This window comes from Patella vulgata, chromosome 6 (assembly GCF_932274485.2).
Source record: "Patella vulgata chromosome 6, xgPatVulg1.2, whole genome shotgun sequence".
NCBI classification, from domain to species: Eukaryota; Metazoa; Mollusca; class Gastropoda; family Patellidae; genus Patella; species Patella vulgata.
Genome location: NC_065884.2, coordinates 6058149 through 6080232, shown reverse-complemented (window position 1 = coordinate 6080232; position 22084 = coordinate 6058149). Strand labels below are relative to the sequence as shown.

The 22084-nt window shown below is 41.5% G+C and overlaps 1 protein-coding gene and 1 long non-coding RNA gene across 2 annotated transcripts; both read left to right on the top strand.

The window, feature by feature from the left end:
* Positions 1 to 29: 29 nt before the first annotated feature.
* On the top strand, positions 30 to 3354 carry LOC130013185 (uncharacterized). The gene is made up of 2 exons (XR_008788540.1): positions 30 to 147; positions 2386 to 3354. It is a non-coding gene; the product is annotated as an uncharacterized LOC130013185 (long non-coding RNA).
* A 14439-nt stretch (positions 3355 to 17793) lies between these two features.
* LOC126824934 (uncharacterized) lies at positions 17794 to 21664 on the top strand. Its single transcript, XM_050554387.2, has 2 exons — positions 17794 to 17951; positions 20172 to 21664. The coding sequence occupies exons 1-2, from the start codon at positions 17900 to 17902 to the stop codon at positions 21437 to 21439; spliced, it is 1320 nt and encodes a 439-aa protein (XP_050410344.2). The 5' UTR covers positions 17794 to 17899; the 3' UTR covers positions 21440 to 21664.
* Positions 21665 to 22084: the final 420 nt, after the last annotated feature.

The window sequence follows — 22084 nt, the reverse complement described above, 5'->3', positions numbered from 1 at the left end:
GGAAACGTGGGTCAAACAATAGATAGACAGATAGCTGGGTATATAAAGACATACAGTTCCGCATATAGATATTCAGTTCATTTACAGATTGAATTAATAAATAACCAACGATGGATACAAGATTAATTCTCTTATTGGTTGTTATAGGTACGTACATCATTTAATATATATTGAACTCCTTCAATTTGGAGTCAGGGCTGTCTAGTCGTTCGGATGGGACGAAAAATCGAGGTCCCGTGTACACATTGGCGTGCACGTAAAAGATCCCTTAACAGTTGGAATTCGATATAAGAGTAGGCCGTAGCGCCGCTGCCCGGGCAAAATTTCCCTCATAGCACACTGTATGACGTATGCCCGTCTTCATTAGCCCAGTTTAGGGCCGAACAGTAGGACGTTAAACCCCATTTCATTTCATTTCAATTTGGAGTCGCGGTGGTTCAGTGTGTGAGGGAATTAAATGAAATGGGGTTTAACGTCCTACTCTTCTGCTCCGTTGGGCTAATGAAGTCCGACTTACGCCATAAAGTGTGCTTTGAAGGATATTTTGCCCTGATAGCGACGCTACGGCTTACTCTTATATTGAATTCCAACTGCCAAGGGACCTTTTACGTTCACACCAATGTTTACATGGGGCCTCGGTTTTTCGACCCATCCGAACGACTACACATTGTCCTTGCCAGACCCTCTGTCCTGCTCCTCTGACAAGGGGAGGCGGGGAGAGAGGTAGGGGATCCGGAAAGTTAGCGTGTAAAGAATTCCCGGTGTAAGATGATGAGTCCGACAAGGAATCGCGTTTAGTCGTTCAGATCGGACGGCAAAGCGAGACCCCCTACACACATGTTTTAAAACGAAGCCTTGAGAGAGGGAGAGAGAGAGGGGGGGGGGGGGGTAACGTCCACTCGACACAAACCCGGTCATTTCGGGAATAATATGTGGTTGAATTTTATTTTAATAATGCGCTTGCATGTAGGGGTTTTTAGTAGTGGGAGGAAACCGGGGGATCCGGAGAAAACCCACGAGGATGGACAGACGACCATACTCCTTGTCACGTACAACTGGGGAATCGAAACTACGCCAGTTGAATCAATGGCAAACCTTATGATACAACGCGTACGCGCTAACCATTTGGCCATCCAACCCCCCACGAAGCCTTGAAAGTTTACATTTGAATTAAGAGTAGGCTGTAGCGCAGGTATCAAGGCCCACTGCATGGCGTATGTCCGTCTTCAATATTCCACTTGGTGCATGACAAGGACAGCTGTCTAGTCATTCGGATGAGACGAAAAACCGAGGTCCCGTGTACACATTGGCGTGGACGTAAAAGATCCCCTGACAGTTGGAATTCGATATAAGAGTAGGCCGTAGTGCCGCTGTCCGGGCAAAATTTCCCTCATAGCACACTGTATGGCGTATACCCGTCTTCATTAGCCCAGTTCGGAGCAGAACAGTAGGACGTTAAACCCTATTTCATTTCATTTCCACTTGGTGCACCCCATAGCAATTCATGTTTAATTTCTGAGACTAACATATTGTTATGTCGTATCCGTTTATTAGGGTATTCGAGTGTGTTCTGTATCTGGGGCCTGTTTCACAAAATTTTAACTAAGATAAAATCCAAATTTTAGTAATTTGATTGGATAATATTACATTGATTTTAGTGCTTAGCCAATCAAAATTGAAGTATCTATACTAAAATTTGGATTTTATCTTTAGTTAAAATTTCGTGAAACGGGCCCCTGTTTATTAGAGTGTGTTTTGTATCTAGTGAAATTTTGTATCTGTTTCTTTAGTTTTAGAATTTTGCTAGAAATTTACACCATACATATAACAAACCAATAAATAATTGGAATTTGTTCGAATAACAAGTGAGTGTATGAATGATGAGTGAGTGTATGAATGACAAGTGAGTGTCTGAAGGGTTTTTGAGAGAGAGAAACTAGGTCATTTCGGGACTAATATATGGTTCAACGTTATTTCAATAATGAATAGGCGCAGGGGCCTTTAGGAGTGAGAGGAAACCGGAAAAGTTGGACAGGCGACCCTATTCCTCGTCACTTGCAAGCGGATCGTCACTTGACTCAATGACAAACCTTACAATCTCAAGCGCACGCGTCAAACCTCTTCCGCCCCACCCCCTATTCCACCCCGCCCCCTATTCCGCCCCCACCCCCTAACACACACACACGTCCCTGAATGTTCTTTGAGTTTATTGTTCTGACTGCAGTAGAATTCGCAAGCTAAAAGGTATTTTACATGGAACAAAAAAAGGAACCTTGGAAGTTATATATTATATAAAATAATATTTATTTCCGCGACAGTTGGAATCCGAAAAAAATTAAATGTTCTTAATTTTTAGGCTGTAGCACCCTTTTTGTTCTCTTACAGGGTTAAATGTTTCTGATGCAACATGGGCCAGGATGTCAAGCAGAAATAGATATTATCGTCCACTGTCAGACAGCAGACCAACATCGCTAAACAGTAGACCGACATCGTCAAACAGTAGACCTAATTTAATACATGGTACATCACTTGTGTCACATCGTAGACCTGCTTCATCACATACACCTACTTTATCACATCGTAGACCAATTTCGTCACATCGTAGACGAATCTTCATTACCAGGAAGCGGGTTTATGTGAATAAAATATGTAAGTCTAAGAGAGTACAGAAATGTGTTACTGCCAACGCCGAGTTTATACCATTAGTTTACGGTCGCGGTAAATATACATTTGTTAGACCTGCTAACAAAAACATTCCTTCCCGACATTTTTTAAATAAACTGAAGAAATTGTGTATTCGATGTCCTTACCTCTGCTATTCAGTCATGGTAAACAAGACTACTACACAAACAACGCTGCCTACTACGACAACAGCCCCAACAACGACAACATTGCGTACTACGTCAACAGAACCAACCACAACAACATTGCGTACTACAACAACAGAACCAACAACAACACTGCGTACTACGTCAACAGAACCAACCACAACAACATTGCGTACTACAACAACAGAACCAACAACAACACTGCGTACTACGTCAACAGAACCAACAACGACAACACTGCGTACTACGTCAACAGAACCAACGACAACACTGCGTACAACGCCAACTACAACAGAGCCATTCATGCCAATAGTTCCAGACGCTCAGTGATGTCATTTGTAATTTTGTTTAGGCTATATATAGCCTGTATGTTTGTTTGTTTTATTCATAAATAATTTTTGTTGCCATTTTTAGAACCCGTTACGTTGACATGGTAACCCTACGATAACAACATGAACAATTTATAATAAAAACATCATTTCTTATACAATGTAGTGATAAATAAACCCACTGGGTCATAATCCTGGACTGTATTTTTTTTTTTTTTTTTTAGTTACAGAACCGTCTTCAATCTGATTAAAATAATACAGATCTATATTTCGTTTCGTTTTTTTTATACTTTCGATGACCTACACCACATGAAGATCTGACCGATTGTAGTGATAGGTCGCGTCAGACGTCATACAAGCGGCTTTTGGCCCTATGACGTCAGACATTGATTAATCAACCAGCGTTGACGTTTCTAGTGGTTTACCCACTGCTCCATGCAGAGCACGCTAAGAACTCGCCGTAACAGACCGCTTCATTGGCTTTTCCCTCACATTAACCAGACCGCGGCTTATATAACAACTCTTCCAGATCCTAGTGTAGTGAAGACAAATAAAACGAAATTTTGTACTATAAAACACGAAACGAAATAGGATCTGTGTTTTAATGAGATTGACATTACTTTTCTGGAAAAAAACTTGGTCTCATAAATTCTCTTATTGGGTGGGGTGTGGCGGTGCACCTTTAGGCAAATTATAAGGCACTATATATTGTCGGTCAAAAGGAAATTGAAATTGCGTGGGGTTTGGGGTACCTTTATACAAAATATAAGATAAAATTTATTCTCGGTCATTTGTCATTGATAGTTCCGGGAGCAAATTTTACACCATCCTCTGTACCTACGCTACAGATTAAATCCAGATAGTATTGACACGTAGAAATGTGTTCTTAATTGGAACCTGATTTCTTGCAGAATAGAATGCGATACCAAAGATGACATTATAGCCCACATGTTACCAGCTGTTCTAGTGACGTGTATTTGTTCCGGGTTCATAGGGTTATTATGACGTCAGGGGTGGTATCGGACTTGGCCAGCATGTGTATAAGGTTATATAAATATAAAACATTTTAAAGGGGCTTTTGTTTTATTATTTTATCAAATAATAGAAAATTTTAGCTGTGTGTTAAACGTAGTGTGGTGACGAAATATCGAGGCCCCGGGTACACATTGGCTTGCACGTAAAAGATCCCCGGTTAGCTGAAATTCGATATAAGAGTAGTCCCTATGCCCGTCCTTATTAGCCCAGACGGAACAGAACACTCAGTGAGAAAGACACTGGCTCATTAAACTTGTTATCCAGGCCATGTCTAAATATTAAGGCCAGCAGCAGATTGTGCGTCAGGGTTTGGGTTAGGGCTAGCGCAGGCCCTGTTTATATCCAGGGACCATTAGTGAAATCTGCAGTTGGACTTGATATTTAGACCTAACCCATAAGTCATGCAATGAGTTATGGGACCCATTTTGTCCGGACAGTTGTTTTACGTTCACACCACGTCGGGGCCGGGTGATGCACATTAAACCCCATTTCATTTGATTTCTTTTCTCTGGTATTTCACCCTTCCAATTTATATTTGTGCCAGGAATCGTACCAGCCTAATTCATTTACAACGAGAGAGAGAGAGAGAGAGAGAGGGAGGGAGAGAAAGAAATGGGGTTTAACGTCCACTCGACACAAACTAGGTCATTTCGGGACCAACATATGGTTCAATTTTATTTCAAAAATTCGCTTGCGCACAGGGGTCTTTAACAGTGGAACGAAACCGGGGGACCCAGAGAAAACCCACAGAGTTGGACAGGCGATCTTACTCCTTGTCACGTATAACCGGGGAATCGAAACCACGCCAGCTGGCTCAATGACAGATCTTGAGATACAGGGCGCACACGCTATCCATTCGACCCCCACCCCATCCACATCCCCACCCTTTTCATTGACAACTAATAGAGTAATATGTGCCAATAATCGTGGGCAGCACATTACTGAAATTTAAAAGTTTAAAAAGAGGTTGATGTTTGTTTAATATTTACAGTCAGACGGAATGGCGCTTGTATTATTTGTATTATTACTGTGGTACTCTGTTATGTCGAATCTAGTTGCTTGGTAATTGTTAAAGGGGGTGTATCAACAAAAATGAATGAAATGAAATGTGGTTTAACGTCCAACTGTTCTGCTCCGATTGGGCCAATAAAGACCGGTGTATCTAAAAGTCGCATGTCCAACCTCGTGGGTTTTTTCCGGGTCCTTCGGTTTTCTCTCACTGCTAAAGACCCTACGCGCAAGCGAATTAATGCAATAAAATTGAACCATATGTTAGTTTCGAAATGACCTAGTTTGTGTCAAGGAGACGTTAAAACCCATTTCTCTCTCTTTCTCTCTCTGAATCTAAAAAGTAATACATATGTGGGTGGGGTAGGTGTGGGGGTATGAAAGGCGCGTGACGTAATGTAAAATGCCCTATATCCGTCAGCGCCATCTTTGAATGGGTTCACACAACACAACACAAATCAAATCATACCGAGACTAAGATATGGTGAAATTGTATTTCAATAATTCTATTATGACAGGACGATTTACTACCCAATACTAACACTATACTGTTAACAACCCTTTTTGTAGGATTCCGAGAATTAACCCATTAATTGAAGTATTCTGTCGGTTATCTATCAATCTGATTAAAACACTGATCCTATTTCGTTTCGTTTTTTATAGTTCAAAATTTCATTTTACTTGTCTTTACTACTCTAGGATCTGGAAGAGTTGTTATTTCCCCTGCGTTCTGGATAACGTGAGGGATTAGTCAATGAAACCATCTGTTACGGCGACTTCTTGGCGTGCGATGCACGTAACTGTGGGTAAACCACTAGAAACGTCAATGCTGATTGATTAATCAATGTCTGACGTTATAGGGTCAAAAGCCGTTCGTACGACGTCTGACGCGACCTTTTACTGCAACCGGTCAGTGTACGACATCGAAAGTATAAACAAAAAACGAAATGAAATATAGATTTGTATTTTAATCCGATTGGTTATCTATCTATACTCTTCAAAAAAAGTAGGAGATATTCATCAACCCTTGTTTGGATATTCATCAACCCTTGCTTGGAAGTGTCAAATTTGATAATGAACCCCTCTCACGTGTATGGCGCTATTGCGTGTCGCATGTGCAGCTCAGTGGTTCTGTTGGAGCGATATCTTCTTCATACTCTCAAAGCATGTCAAGTGTGCATGACTATTTATCATATCACAACCTGCAGAGGTATTTGCATTTCAATATCACCTACTATTTTTGAAGAGTATATATAAATAAAATCAAAGATGTCGTTGTGTATGTACATGTATGTTCGCCCATCAGGCTTCGTGGCCGCGATCCATCCCCACATACGTGGTATTAAATTAATCAGCATGGCCCTCGTGAATGTTTTGGGCCATGATTCTGTTCAATTTGGGACACGGGCGAAGGCGGGTATCCTACCTAATGCACAATAATAGGGTAGCATGTGAGAGTTTAACGTCCGTCGGAGGAAACCCACGATTTTGCATAGGTGACCCTTCTTCATGTCACGTACAAGTAGGGAATCAAAACCACAGCACTTGACTCAATGACAGGCGACCCTACTCCTTGACCCTAATCAAAACCACACCACTCGACTCAATAACAGACCGTATGATCTAACGCGCACACATTAACCCATTCGTCATCACCCACCCCCCAGTATTGGATCAATCGGCCTGTCCCAACTATTCTAATAAATCTAAAACACAATATACCATGATTTGATAGCGTGTTTCTTTAAACGTCCACGTGTTTGTTATCAGCAATATAATGTAGATCATACTAATGATGTAGGAGTAGGTGACCTTTACAATGTCTTTTGTAAAAACAAAACAAATTCAACACTCTTCAAAATACAAACTAGAAAATACTAGTACCACATACAAATGAAATGAAATGGGTTTAACGTCCTACTGTTCTGCTCCGACTGGGCTAATATGTTATACTGCGGTCTATTTTGATATAAAGACCAACAGTCATTACAAGTTATATTACGTTATAAAGACTAGCCATCATTACAAGTTATATTACAGTATATTTTAATATAAAGACCAACCATTATTAAAAGTTATATTATAAAGACCAACCATCATTACAAGTTATATTACCGTATATTTTAATATAAAGACCAACCATTATTACAAGTTATATTATAAAGACCAACCATCATTACAAGTTATATTACGATATATTATAATATGTTTGTATTCATTCTGTAAAATGGGGATCTGTCGGTGGCACACTAACCAAGTGGTCCATTCTGCACACAGACATATATCTACTTCGAGTATAGATCTCTGCCCTAAATGGCCGCCATATCCAAACATTAGTATACTATTTTGTTACGTGGTTCTACTCAGTTCATATCTGCCATAAACACCAAGACTAAATAAACTTAAATTAAATTGAAGCGGAATAAATATTTCTAAAAATTATCCAAGTCAACTTAGAGTTTTGGACTAAAATCGTCGATTTAGGACTTAAAATGTCGGTCAAATAGCTTAGTGTCTGTTCTCAAACGGAGCTAACTGTAGACAGAGAGTCTAAGTTTAGTATGCAGGAGGTCCCGGGAGTAGTCTAGTGGTTGGCTGAGCAAGTTCCCCTTCTCAAGGGAGGAGCTGGTAAGGAAGGGTGTCTAGTCGATAGAATGGGACGAGAAGAAAGCCGGAAACATCGTGTCACATTTTGGTCAAGAGAAATGAAATGAAATGAAATGGGGTTTAACGTCCTACTGTTCTGCTCCTAAACTGGGCTAATGAAGACGGGCATACGCCATACAGTGTGCTATGAGGGAAATTTTGCCCGGACAGCGGCGATACGGCCTACTCTTATATCGAATTCCAACTGCCAAGGGATCTTGTATCGAAACTTTGGCCGGTACTCCTGGTGTGGAGATGGGCCATTCGGGTTTTCTCCTAAACGACTAAGCCCATATCTATCAATCTTTCGGGCGTTACACAGGCGTTAGCCCTGACAAATCTTCTCGGCTCTCACCGTGTTTCGATTTCATTGGCTTAACCGAATCGAGGCCATGGTGGCTCGATGAGAAAGGCGTTGGCTCGCTAGCCCGGAGGTCCTATGTTCGATCTCTGCCTTAGCCGAGAAAGTTCAGCGGGATTTTCCGGCGTGGTTGCACATTCTCAGGACATAGGGCCTGGCACAGGACAACGTGTAGTCGGTCGAAAAACCGAGCTCCCGTGGACATATTTGGGTGCACGTTAAAGATCCCTTGGAAGTTGGAATTTGATGTAAGAGTAGGTCGTAGTGCCGCTGTCCTGGCAAAATTTCCCTCACGCTGTATGACGCATGCCCGTCTTCATTAGCACAGTTCGGAGCAGAACAATAGGACATTAAACCCTATTTTATTTCATTTCATTTCATTTCCGAACCTTCGACGTGGAAAACGGTCTTGATGTATCTCCCTGTCCTGGTCTGGCATTAAAAAGTCTTTGAAGAGTAGAACTTGTTTTTACCATAACGTGAAACACCATGTGTATACAATTATTATAATATTATTATTATTGTAAGACGGGATTGGCTTCAAGGACATTTTATCACGGAATGACATTCTCCCGCCCTTCGAATAAAACTTTACAAGTTGACATCACCAAGGCGGAATAAGTTGCATATAAAAGTAGAAAGATAACATTGTGGTTTGTCCGAGTTATGGTTTGTCAAGATGAGGAATAAAACTTAGCTCGAGTTAAGAGATAGGAAGATATTCATCGGCCTAAATAAGGATGGATTTAGGTTTTGTTACTTTAATTTTATTCGGAATCTTATTGAACGGTAAGCATTTAAATATTTATTCTGTTCCTCGTTAGTCTTGTCTATCTCCGAGAGAGAGAGAGAGAGAGAGAGGGGAGAGAGAGGGGCACAAACTAGTGTATTGATATTATAACGGGGAGATCGGAGTGACGTACAAATCTTGGATAGAAAACCAGACGATTGCATGTGATTGGACATCAAAATCTCTGGTATTTGAACAGTTGTTAATCTCTCGCAGAGTAGAATTAAAAAATTGGTACACAAATGGTTCATTACTGTTCGGTATTTTTGCTTTTGCTATCTTCATTAGATGAGTCGATTCACCTTACACTACAAAATCATTGAGCAATCTCATTTCGGGATTAACACATTGCAGTTGCCATTTCAAAACTTCGCTTGCGCGTGGTACGCGTGTAGGTGTGTGGTGTGTGTGTGTGGGGGGGGGGGAGAGGCATACTTTATGATATATAGCACACATGTTAAACCATTCGATATTACCCACCCGCACTGTTTGCATGATCCAGCTCTAAACTGGCCATTACAGGTCCGGGACCTACAGCGTAGTGAATCCATTCACTTGATCTGCTATTCCGTTTCTTGAAATCTTCATAACGCATATATCGTAGCAATGATTTCTGTCTTAAAATTATATTTTAACCAGTTCTATCACATATTGTCCTTTAATCTAAGAAATGAAATAAAATGAAAAATGAAATGGGGTTTAACGTCCTACTGTTTTGCTCCGAACTGGGCTAATGAAGACGGGCATACGCCATACAGTGTGCTATGAGGGAAATTTTTCCCGGAAAGTGGCACTACGGCTAACTCTTATATCGAATCCCAACTGTCAAGGGATCTTTTACGTGCACGCCAATGTGTACACGGGACCTCGGTTTTTTGTCCCATCCGAACGACTAGACAGCTGTCCTTGTCAGGCCCTCCGTCCTGCATCACTGACAAGAGGGAACCACGCCGAAAAATCTGGATGAACTTTTTTGGCCAATTCAGGGATCGAACATCTGACCTCCAGGCTAGCGAGCCAACGTCTTACCCACTTAGCCACCGTGCCCCCCTTTAGTAATTTAACTGATTATTACTGAGAGGGTGGGTTGGATGGCTGAATGGTTAGCGTGCGCGCGCTGTATCATAAAGTCTGTCATTGAGTCGACTGGCGTGGTTTCGAATCCCCGGTTGTACGTGACAAGGAGTAGGGTCGCTTGTCCAACCTCGTGGGTTTTCTCCGGGTCGTCCGGTTTCCTCCCACTGCTAAAAACCCCTATGCGCAAGCGAATTATTGAAATAAAATTAAACCATATGTTAGTCCCGAAATGACCTAGTTGTGTCGAGTGGACGTTAAACCCCATTTCTTTCTATCTCTCTATTACTGAGAGACTCGTCGACAAGAATTCTCTAGTCATAGCAAGCTATTATATTCTACATCCTGGTTAATATCGGGTGTGGTATGGAACGTGAGAGGCCATTTCAGGACTAACATATGATTCAATATTATTTCAATGATTCGATTGTGCATAGGTTTTTGTAGCAATGGGGGGGGGGGAATCGGGGAACCCGGCGACAAACCATGAGGTTGGACAGGCGACCCTTCTCCTTGTCACGTACAAGTGGGAGAATGGAAACCACGACACTTGACTCATTGGCAGAGCTTATGATTTCACGCGCCCATTTTATTTCTTTATTTCACCACTAGACACCCCCAACCCCCAGGGATGGGACGTAAATACGAAGTTTCGTGTATGCATTGGTAGCGCATTTAAAAATAAATTGGCAGTGGGACTTCTAACAACAGCAGGCGCCATATTGGCAAAATTCTCCCTGGCATGATTCACGTATCCATAGAAATAAAAATGTTATGATTCGCCACAAAATCTATAGAATAAAATATTTTCCTATAGTTTTCTATAGAATATCATATAAAAATATATGATTACTATGGTGGCTAATTGGTATCATGTCGTGATGTTGTGGTGTCGCCCTTCGTAAGGCGACAACCTGACAACCCAACGTCGCGATATTTTAACCCGACACCACGACACCCCCATAACCCGCCATCACGACATTTTAAGCCGACAATACGACATTTTCGCCCGACACCACGACGTGATGACGAGTTTATCCTGGTGTCGGTTTATCGGCCATATTCCTCTCAATACTATGATTATGTACACTGATTCTGGTGTTGATCAAGAAAGTTCCCATGGATTTTGCAGAGTGGTTTCTCCATATCGGTAGTGCAGGACAAAGGGACTGGCAAAAACAGTGTCTAGTTGTGTAGCTGGGACAAAAATCAAGCTCCTGTGTACACATTGGCAAGCACATAATAGAATCCTTCACAGTTTAATTTCGATGAAGAAATGCCATGGTTTATTGAAAATTTCCGATAGCATTCTGCTTAGCGTATGTATATCTTCAATAGCCCGAATGTCGAGTTGTCGGGTTGTTGTGGTGTCGAGTTAACATGTCGTGATGTCGGGTTGTCGGGTTGTTGCCTTTTTAATCTCGTGGTGTCGGGTAAAAATGTCGTATTGTCGGGTTAGAATGTCGTGATGTCGTGGTGTCGGGTTAAAATGTCGTGATGTCGGGTTGTCTGGTTGTCACCATATGAATGACGACACTACGACATCACGACATGATACCAATCAGCCGCCATAGATTACACAACTGACTTGAGAATACCACCAAATCTATAAAAAAAACTTGTTTTTACCACCAATTATATAGTAGCACTAATAATGAATCTATAGGTTAATTTTATTTTCTATAGTGACTTACAGTAATCTATAGAATCCTATACGAAATGACGGGGGGGGGGATGTATGGCCGAGTGGTTAGTACGTGCGCGCTGTATCATACGGTCTGTCATTGAGTCAATTGGCGGGGTTTTGATTCCCCGGTTGTACGTGACAAGGAGTGGGGTCGCATGTTCAACCTCGTGGGTTTTCTCCGGGTCGTCGGGTTTCCTCCCACTGTTAAAGACCCCTACGCGCAAGCGAATTATTGAAATAAAACTTAACCATGTGTTAGTGCCGAAATGACCTAGTTTGTGTCGAGTGGACGTTACACCCCATTTCTCTCTCTCTCTCTCTCTATAAGAAATTACACTTAGAAAAAAACCTCAACTACCGCCCTATACAAAACTGCAGTAAATTATTTCGATTCTAATTTCATGTGAAATAAAACTACAGATTAGTTTGTTTTCTTGTAGTATTCTACAGCCTTCTATATAATAGAATCCGAAAAAGTTCTATAGGGGCCAATATTTCATAAGGTGTGTGTGTGGGGGGGGGGGGCTGGCTCACTAACGACGAGATCTCGGGTTTAATCCAGGTGTGAACCGAGACAGTTCTCCGGGATTTGTCAGCATGGATTCACCTTGTCAGTGGTGCAGGACGGAGATTCACCTTGTCAGTGGTGCAGGACGGAGATTCACCTTGTCAGTGATGCAGGACGGAGTTTCACCTTGTCAGTGATACAGGACGGAGATTCACCTTGTCAGTGGTGCAGGACGGAGATTCATCTTGTCAGTGATACAGGACGGAGATTCACCTTGTCAGTGATACAGGACGGAGATTCACCTTGTCAGTGATACAGGACGGAGATTCACCTTGTCAGTGGTGCAGGACGGAGATTCACCTTGTCAGTGGTGCAGAACGGAGGGCCTAGCAACAAACAGTGTCTAGACGTTCGCATGGACGAAAAACTTGGGCCCTGTATACAAATTGGCGTGCACGTAATAGAACCCTTGACAGTTGGAATACGAAAACAAAATAGGCCGTAGCGCCGCTGTCCGGGTATATCGCCCATCGTAGCAGATTGTATGGGCCATACCTGTCTTCATTAGCTAAGTCGGTGCAGAACAATAGGAAGGACGTTAAACCCCATTTCATTTCTTTTCTTACTAAATATATTTATACTATGGTTTTCTTCTTTTTTCTTTGTAGATGTGTGTGGTCTATCAGTTCCCGAAGGTCATCAGCAGGAACATCGACGCCGGACATATGGTTTAAAACATGACATACAACCTGATCCGACTACGTCACCATCTCCTGAACATCGTCCATTTAAAACTGATATATTATCAACCAATCAACACGCAGAGTCACCTTATATCCATGCCGTGGCTGATCAAAATATACCGACTATTTTATATAATAATTCTTCCATGGATTCCGCCACGAAACATAAACATCGACGGACATCTATTAAAAATTCAAGACGCAGGCAACGTAGATTACGTAGAAAATCTCGACGCCGACGCAAAACTTCTAAGAAATTACGACGTTCCAAAAATTCTAAAAATAGATCACGTCGACGTGATCGCTCTGGAAATACAGATAAGAAATCACGGCGTCGTAACCGCTCCAAGTCAAAACGTCGACGTAAATCACGAAAGACTAAACGAAAATCAAAAAATAAAGTTTCTAAAAACGAAACAGAAACATCCGAAACGCAAACGAATTCTACTCTTAGACCCGAAACAAATTCCACAGTATTAGACTTTAAACATTCGACTTTGCCTTCCAACACAGGCAACAGAACAAACTCCAAAACTATAGCAGAAATATTAAAACAGTATAGAAGACTCAGATCTCGCCGTTTATCTAGACTACGTCAGAATAACATTAAATCACCAGAAGCAGGAACCCAGGAATCAACTGACGAACATAAAATGAATATTAATAGTCTACAGCGAGATTCCCCAAACCACGTGCCCAGATCATATGTGACGTCACGGCCTTACATGTTATACAGACGACCGATAAAACCGCGTGAACCAGGTCACATCGATCCCAAATCACAAATCCAGAACAGCAGATCTTTACAAATGTCCCGAAGCGTCCCATCTAAATCCAGTCTCTCCGATCTCATGGCACGATTTAAGAAATATGTCCCTTCGGGTTCAATTAGTCAAGGCAGTGACGGAAAGTACCGAATACGCTACAATTACAACCGACCATCTGGCGGACGAAGATGGTCATATCGTCCCAGGGTCCCCCGATACAGACCATACTACCCAGTTCCCCGACCAACACCGCGACCATTGTCTCGTTACGTTTACACAAGTTACAGAGGAAGAAGACAATACGTACCTCGCGCTATCCATACCTTTGTATATAAATACGCCCCTTTTATACCGTTAGTTTATGGTCGGAGCAGGTACGTGTATATTCAACCCTACAACCGCCCCAAACCATCGCAACCTATTTTAAACAATTTGAAGAAATGCTGTTCTAGATATAATACGTTATGTGATGAGGCTATGGTAAGTCTGAGACCGACTAAATCTCCTCCCGGACAGGCTTCCAACACACCAGTTGAAACACCAAAACCTTTTACAACACCACAACCAACAACCACTCCAACCCCTACTACGACATCAACACCTGCAACAACAACAACTGTAACTCCTACAACAACAACGGCCACGACCACTACTACCCTAGTCACAACAACAACTCCCACACCAAAGCCTACACAACCACCAAGAGATCCCGTGACGGATAAACTTGTAACTGAGAATTTCGTATCCTTCGTTTACAGGTACGCTGTGTTTATACCACTGGTCTATCGTAGAAAGAGATATGTATTCATTAAACCTGAAAATCGACCGGTTCCTCCCCGAAATATTTTACGTTCTCTAAGAAGATGTTGTTTCGCATATCGACCAGTCTGCGACAAAGCGATGGCGAACATAACGTCACAGGAAGCTACATCTACCAGGGCACCGTACACACTACCAGAGCAGAAGGCAAACGTCACAGATGTAACTAAAATTGAAGAAATTCGACCAAATACATTTACAGGTACACCTACTAGAGAAAACGAATCAGAACCATTTACGAAGCCACAAAACTCACCGATAACAACAAACCCAAATTTTTCACCAGAGGAGTCAACAGTGTTGCCAGTGAAGTCAACATATTCATCTGTGACAACATCAATATTAGACGATTCAGCAACGACATCAATTACAACTGCAACTGCAGCAACGCCAGTTACATCATCAGAGGAGCCAGCAACTGACTCATTAGTGGAACCAGTTACAACTGCTGCGGAAACGCTGGCAACAACAGCACTAGATGAATCATCAGAGGAACCCTTGACACTATCAACTTTAGCTGATTCATCCACGGAACCACTGATACCAACGACATTAGCTGATTCATCAGCGGAACATGTTACGACAACAGCAGTTGCAGTTGCTTCTTCGGAAGAACCAATGGCCACCTCAGCCGAGTCCTCAGTGGAACCAATTACGACAGACACAGAACAACCCAGGGTAACAACAGCGTTTGATGAATCATCAGAGGAACCCGACACACTCACAACATTAACTGATTCATCCAAGGAACCCGTGTCGCCAACCGAATTACCCGATTCATCCGAGGAACCGGTGACGACAGTCGCAGTTGCAGTTACTTCATCCGAGGAACCAGTGAAGACATCCACATTAGATGATTCGGTCGATGAACTAGTGGTACCAACTACACTAACTGGTACAGAATCACCATCAGCTGATTCATCCGGGGAACCTGCAACAACGGTAGCAGTAGATAATGCTTCAGAGCAACCAGTGACATTGGCTGATTCATCAGGCGTATCAGTGACAACTGCACCATTAAATGATTGGTCGGTAGAACTAGTGACAGCTCCATCGGTAACAACAGAAGCATTAGAAACCATCACCGCACACGTTACTTCACCAGAGCAACTAGTAACTTCAGCTGCATCTTTGAACTCAAGTGATACAAATAAACCTGTATCAACATCGCAGCGACCAGTGTTTATTTTACCCGATGATATAGATGGTTCAGGGGAAATAGAAGAAAGACTATTCATACCTCGAGTTTCGCGGCAACCAGATACTGGCAATAAACCGTCTGCCACTGCACCATAACATGTCAAGCATCTCAGTTAAAGGTTGACTTTCGGACATGAAATGTTCTCACAAATCTGAGGGGTGGAGAATGTTCACCTGGAATAACAAAAACTGCTAAGAAGTGGTAGTAGGATATGAAATGTGTGTCCATGTAAGCCGAACTAAATAGACGTCTTAGTGTTTTTATTAATTTATATAAAACAATCTGTCAAACCTTCACATCACCCACAAACACAACGCTTGAAAAGACTATACAGGTCACAATTCTATGGAATACAATTACTGCTTATTACTGAGGGACGTTTCGACTAGGCTTCTCTAGTCATTATCAAGCAATGATAAAATATGAATATATGACAGGACAATACTAAGTTAATGCTGACCAACCAGAGATACCCCTTAATTACATGTACCTTATAAGCAGTAATTGTATTCCATAGAATTGTGACCTGTATAGTCCAGCTCAGTTACTAAATGCCATTGGAACAATTTGAAAAGACTAATTGGATGACTTTCAACAAACACGTGTGTTTACAAAAAGTGACCTTATAGAGAGCTAAAAGTGGGTGTTATTCAAGTATATTACCGGAGTTTAAACTTTTTGAATTTATAAATTAGTATGCATTTTATCTAGCTAGTATTATGATTTAAAATTCATTAATGTTCGCAGATTATTCTGGCTGGCATTGACTCATTGATGGTTTCAGACCTAAAAAGAAGAAAGGCATGTACTTTTCAACCAGTCAAAGTTTTGAAACCTTTTATAATAATTATCTATGTTTGCATTTCATCATTATTTACCGGTGTGTGTACATTTTCGTGTAGATTTTTTTTTTAATTCATTTTTTTAAATCGTTGGATTCATTTATTTTTGTATTATCAAAAGCTGATTAAAGTGAAAATCCTGCAAACTGGTCTCATTGGTATTATAATATATCATAATCATGTTAATGCGCAATTTATTTGATAAAATCTTACATTGATGAAGCACGTGATCGTCAGATCAAAGTACAGCAAAATTTTACAATTTCTTATTTTCATATATTGTACGTTAAAGTGACGGATGCTTTTTTAAAACAAAATTAAAAGAAATGAAATGAAATGAAATGGGGTTTAAGGTTTTACTGTTCTGCTCTGAACTGGGCTAATGAAGAGGGACGTTTGCCCGGGCAGCGGCACTATCGCCTACTCTTATATCGAATTCTTACTGCCAGGGGATCTTTTAGGTGCATTCTAATATATACACGGGAATGCGGTTTTTCGTCTCATCCGAAGGACTAGACAGCTGTCCTTGTCAGGCCCTCCGTCCTGCATCACTGACAAGCGGGAACCACACCGGAAAGCTAAGGTTAGATTTTAAGTCAACTCTAAAGTTTTAGCTAATATTGGGATATAAACTAATGTTTCAATTTAAGCTAATGTTGGGGGTTCAAGGTAAACGCTTATGTTGGGATTTAAGCTATAATGCTGGGGTTTATGCTAATGTGGGGGATTTAGGCTTATGCTGGGGTTTAAGCTAATATTGGAAATGAATCTAATGCTGGAGGTGGCGTTAAAGCTTGCATTGGAATCATGTTACAGTTTTAAGCATGTTCGATTCTAAGCTTATGATTTGCTTTATTTGTATAATTTGCTGAAATTGCGGCATTACACCCAAATCCTACGATAATGTGTTTACTTGTAGACATCGTTCTTTTTGCCCCATCAGAACAACTAGATACTATTTTCTTGTCAGTCCTGCATGGATATTCTAGTGGCAAGCATACAACAACCTCCGCCCAGAATTACAGTTTCGTTAGGCATGTGTTACTTTAAACGATTTGTTTTCAAGTGCAGACGACTATTTCCCGCCCTTTTCCTGACGCTTCACGAGCTAACAGGAAAGCCGGATGACATCATCAAGGTCATCAATAGTTTTATATAATTCATTGTTAGTATTAAATATATCAGTATCTGGGAACGTGGTTGATATGGACACGACGGTATAGTATTTTAGCGTTTTAAACTCTCGCTAAAATCCGACAAGATGGCATCCTCTATTACTATTTTACTATTGGTGGCCATTCTGGTAGTGATAGGTGAGTACATTTATTTTCCGAACGACTAGACAGCTGTTGTTGTCAGAACCTCCGTCCTGTATCACTGACAAGGGGAAACCACGCCAGAAAATCCCGATAAAGTTTTTCGGTCAATATAGGTATCGAACACGCGAAGCCAGCGTCTTACCCACTTAGCCACGGTGACTCCTACATAGAAAAATAGAAATGAAATGGATGAAAAGGGGGTTAACACCCTACGTTTTTACACTGACTGCGTTAACGAAAGAATTAACGTTCACTCGACACAAACAAGGCCATTTCGGGATTAACATATGGTTTAATTTTACTTCAATAATTCGCTTGTGCGTAGGGGTCTTTAGCTGTGGGAGGAGTCGGAGGACCAGGAGAAAATCCACGAGGTTGAACAGGCGATCCTACTTCTTGTCATATTCAAGTAGATATTCGAAATCACGCCAATTGGCTCAATGACAACCCTTGTGATTTCACGCGCAGACGGAAAACCACTATAGACCCCTCCCCCACCCACCCAGTGTAAGAATGGCGGGTTAAAAAGGGTAGGGGAGTGAGGAATGGGGTTTAACTACCACTCAAAATATCCTAGGTCATTTCGGGACTAACATATGGTTTAATTTTATTTCAATAATTCGCTTGCGTGTAGGGGTTTTTAGCAGTGGGAGGAAACCGGATGACCCGGAGAAAACCCACGAGGTTGGACAGGCCACCTTACTCCTTGCCACATTCAACAATTGACTCAATAACATACCTTGTGATTTCACGCGCACACGGTAAACCACTATACCCCCCCCCCCCCACACACACACACACCCACACACACCCACCCACACCCATATAAGAATGGCGGGTTAAAAAGGGTAGAAGAGCGAGGAATGTGGTTTAACGTCAACTCGACACATACTAGGTCATTTCGGGACTAACATATGGTTTAATTTTATTTCAATTATCTTCTTGCGCGTAGGGTTTTTTATCAATGGGGAGGGGAGGGGGCGGAGAAAACCCACGAGGTTGGACAGACGACCCTACTCCTTGTCACTTATAACCGGGGAATCGAAACCACGCCAGTTGACTAAATGACAGACAGACTTTATGATACAGCGTGCACACCGTAACCATTAAGCCATTCAATCCCCCTTAAATATTTTATAATGGTGGAGGAAGAACAGATACTTCAAATATTACATCTGTTATAGGACTATGGCACGTGAGACGACAATAAACACTTCCCTCTTTCAGAAACCCAGAAGTAATTGAGAAAGCGATAACAATTGTGCCAAAGTTATCGTTTCCCAAGCCGTGTCAAAGGTCGTTCAGTTGACCGACTGATTAAAAGAGTGATCTCCCCTGAACTGTTCACGAACGTCTCAACGAGATTGTAACGGGATTCATTCCACATGTGGGCCTGTGAATTGAGATCCCGTAAAATGCGCCCACACGGTGAAGATATTAAGTTATTAATAAACAATAAGTCGCAAGTTTTAATGGGGTTTTTCTCTGTTTCTCAATTAGACAATTGTACACCGAGACTGTGCGGTGTGGGGGTATATATTAAGGGTTCATATGGTTGATCTATTTGATAAGTTTAGTCACGAGATATGAACAGGGCTAGCGCTAATCCCAACCCTAACCCTGGACCTAGCTCTAATGGTTTCCCTAACCCTAGCCAATCTCGCTAACAATCACGTCCCCTAACCATGATGAAATAGTTAGCGCCACTTTACGGGCAAAAAGTCCTCATACTAATTGTAGTGTCTAATGAATATGTATGTATTCCATATAAGGTTACTTATTAATGACATGAATATGTATGTATTCCATATAAGGTTACTTATTAATCACATGATCACCATGTCAATTATTGTACCCCTCTATTGTTAATTAGAGTTGCGTGTATGGAATTAATCAAATCTGGTTGATTAGATTCATGTGTGTATTTTAATCTGAGTTAAATCCAATGCAATCCTTGAGATATATGGGCGGGGGGGGGGGGGGCGAATGGTTAGTGCGTGCGCGCTGTATCATAAGATCTGTCATTTAGTCAACTGGCGTGGTTTCAGTTCACCGGTTGTATGTGACAAGGAGTATATAGGGTCGCCTGTCCAAGTTCTCCCTTGTCAGTGATGCTCCGTTTTCCATTTGTCCTGTTCGGAGCAGAACAGTAGATCGTTAAACCCCGTGTCATTTTCATTTTATTTCTTATCTTGATTGTTTTATATATTTCAGATGTGGACACATCTGGTGCCAAGAGATTTAAATATACAGATTCGTCACTGAAAGAAGGGCGAGTGGTAGACGTGAAGATACCGGATCCAGATTTTCATTCGTCTGACCAAGTAACCCCAGATGAAAAACTCACTAGATTGAGGCGCCATATATTTGGGGGTAATTGGAGACGTGGACATCGACAGAAAGCAACACCTTACGGTAGGACGCGCAAACGACTTGTCCATTCCCGTCGAATACCAGGTAGTGACGGCAAAGAAAAGAGCTTTTCCTGGTTCCATCGATGGCCAGGTAGTGACGGCAAAGACAAGAGATTTTCCTGGTACCATCACTGGACGTCTGGGGATGGTAATACTCACCGTCGATTTTCCATCCATACTAATATCTTCAACCGCGACAGACAACCTGTTAAACCGACTCATGAAACGACTTCACTTAAACCTGATCACGTCAGACACCCCGATAAACCCGCTTATCAAAGATGGCCGCATAAACCTGATGCTGACAGAGAGCAAGATAAACCAGGTCACAGCAGCCAACTTCATAAGCCATGGTCTATTTTTAAACCAATACGCCATCGATATCCCCCTCCTAGACCATCACGCGACTGGTCATCTTGGTGGACACGTCCAACTAATCCCCTGTCCCATTTCATTCAGTCTGCAATAAATGCTTTTGGTGGGAGAAAATCGTGGTATCAGACCACTAAAGAGTTTGTCTATGAGTACGCGCCATTTATACCACTTGTCTACAAACAAGATAAATACACCTTTGTTAAACCCATCGGCAGACCAATGCCACAAGTATATGTCTTGCATAAGTTGAGAATTAGCTGTATCAAATACCCTTCACTATGTGACGAAGCCATGAAAAACATAACAAAAAACGATCAGGAGCCAGAAAAACCATCCGAAAAACCGGGACAATGGCCGGAAATCATAGGGAAACCTCAACGACCAACTGAAAAACCAATGAAAATACCCGAAGACCCGGCTACCACTGTCCAAATTACAGATGCTGGTATGACAACAACGTTACTGAGTAGTACAGCAGATTATACAACGACGACAATGACATTGGGTACTACGTCAAATTATCCATTGACGACAACCACATCGGGTACTACGTCAAATTATCCAATGACGACAACGACATTGGCTACTACGTCAAAACCAGTGCCCACAGAGAAAGAAGTGTTTTTACCACCTGAGGGATCTGGTGAAGTTGGTCCAGAACTTTTTATTCCTCCTGAAGTAGCTGCAGAATAAACTTTTAATATAACTTTTGATAATATGTTATATACCTGGCTTTTTATGCTAATTGTAATAAGCTAACACAGGTTGGCCCTACGCGTTGCCATGGTAAAGCGTCCATGTATATCTGCTTACATTTTGCGGGGATTTTGTTTTTATTTTTTATTTCCAAGTCTGTCGAGCGAAATTGTATTAGAACACAATGTAAATACATTTAATAAACTTTGACTAAATTTATAATGGGCTTTATTAATTGATCATATTTTGTTAATATTTGAAGAGCCCCGGGGAAGAACGATCTAAGTCACTTTTTCAAGAACCCCCAGTTAATGGCGCCATCTGGTAGCAAATTGTATAATCTTTCTGTGGAAAAATCAATTTCAGGTAAAAACGAACCAAGTCACATCGAAACAAGGCCCTTATAAAATGGCTTCCCGGAAAAATACGTCCATCGTACCCTTTATTTGACCTTAATTTTGCTGAAAAGTGGAAGTCAGTTGTTGTACTGGTAATTATGATTCGTATTAAACATCATTTTAAAGTTGTAATTAAACCCACTCGTTGTTCTATTCGCGTCAAGCATTCTCGTCCAAAAGTCTGTTTTGCCTTTTATGCGAAAAAACAAAAATGTGACTTAGATCGTCCTTTCCCTGGATCTGA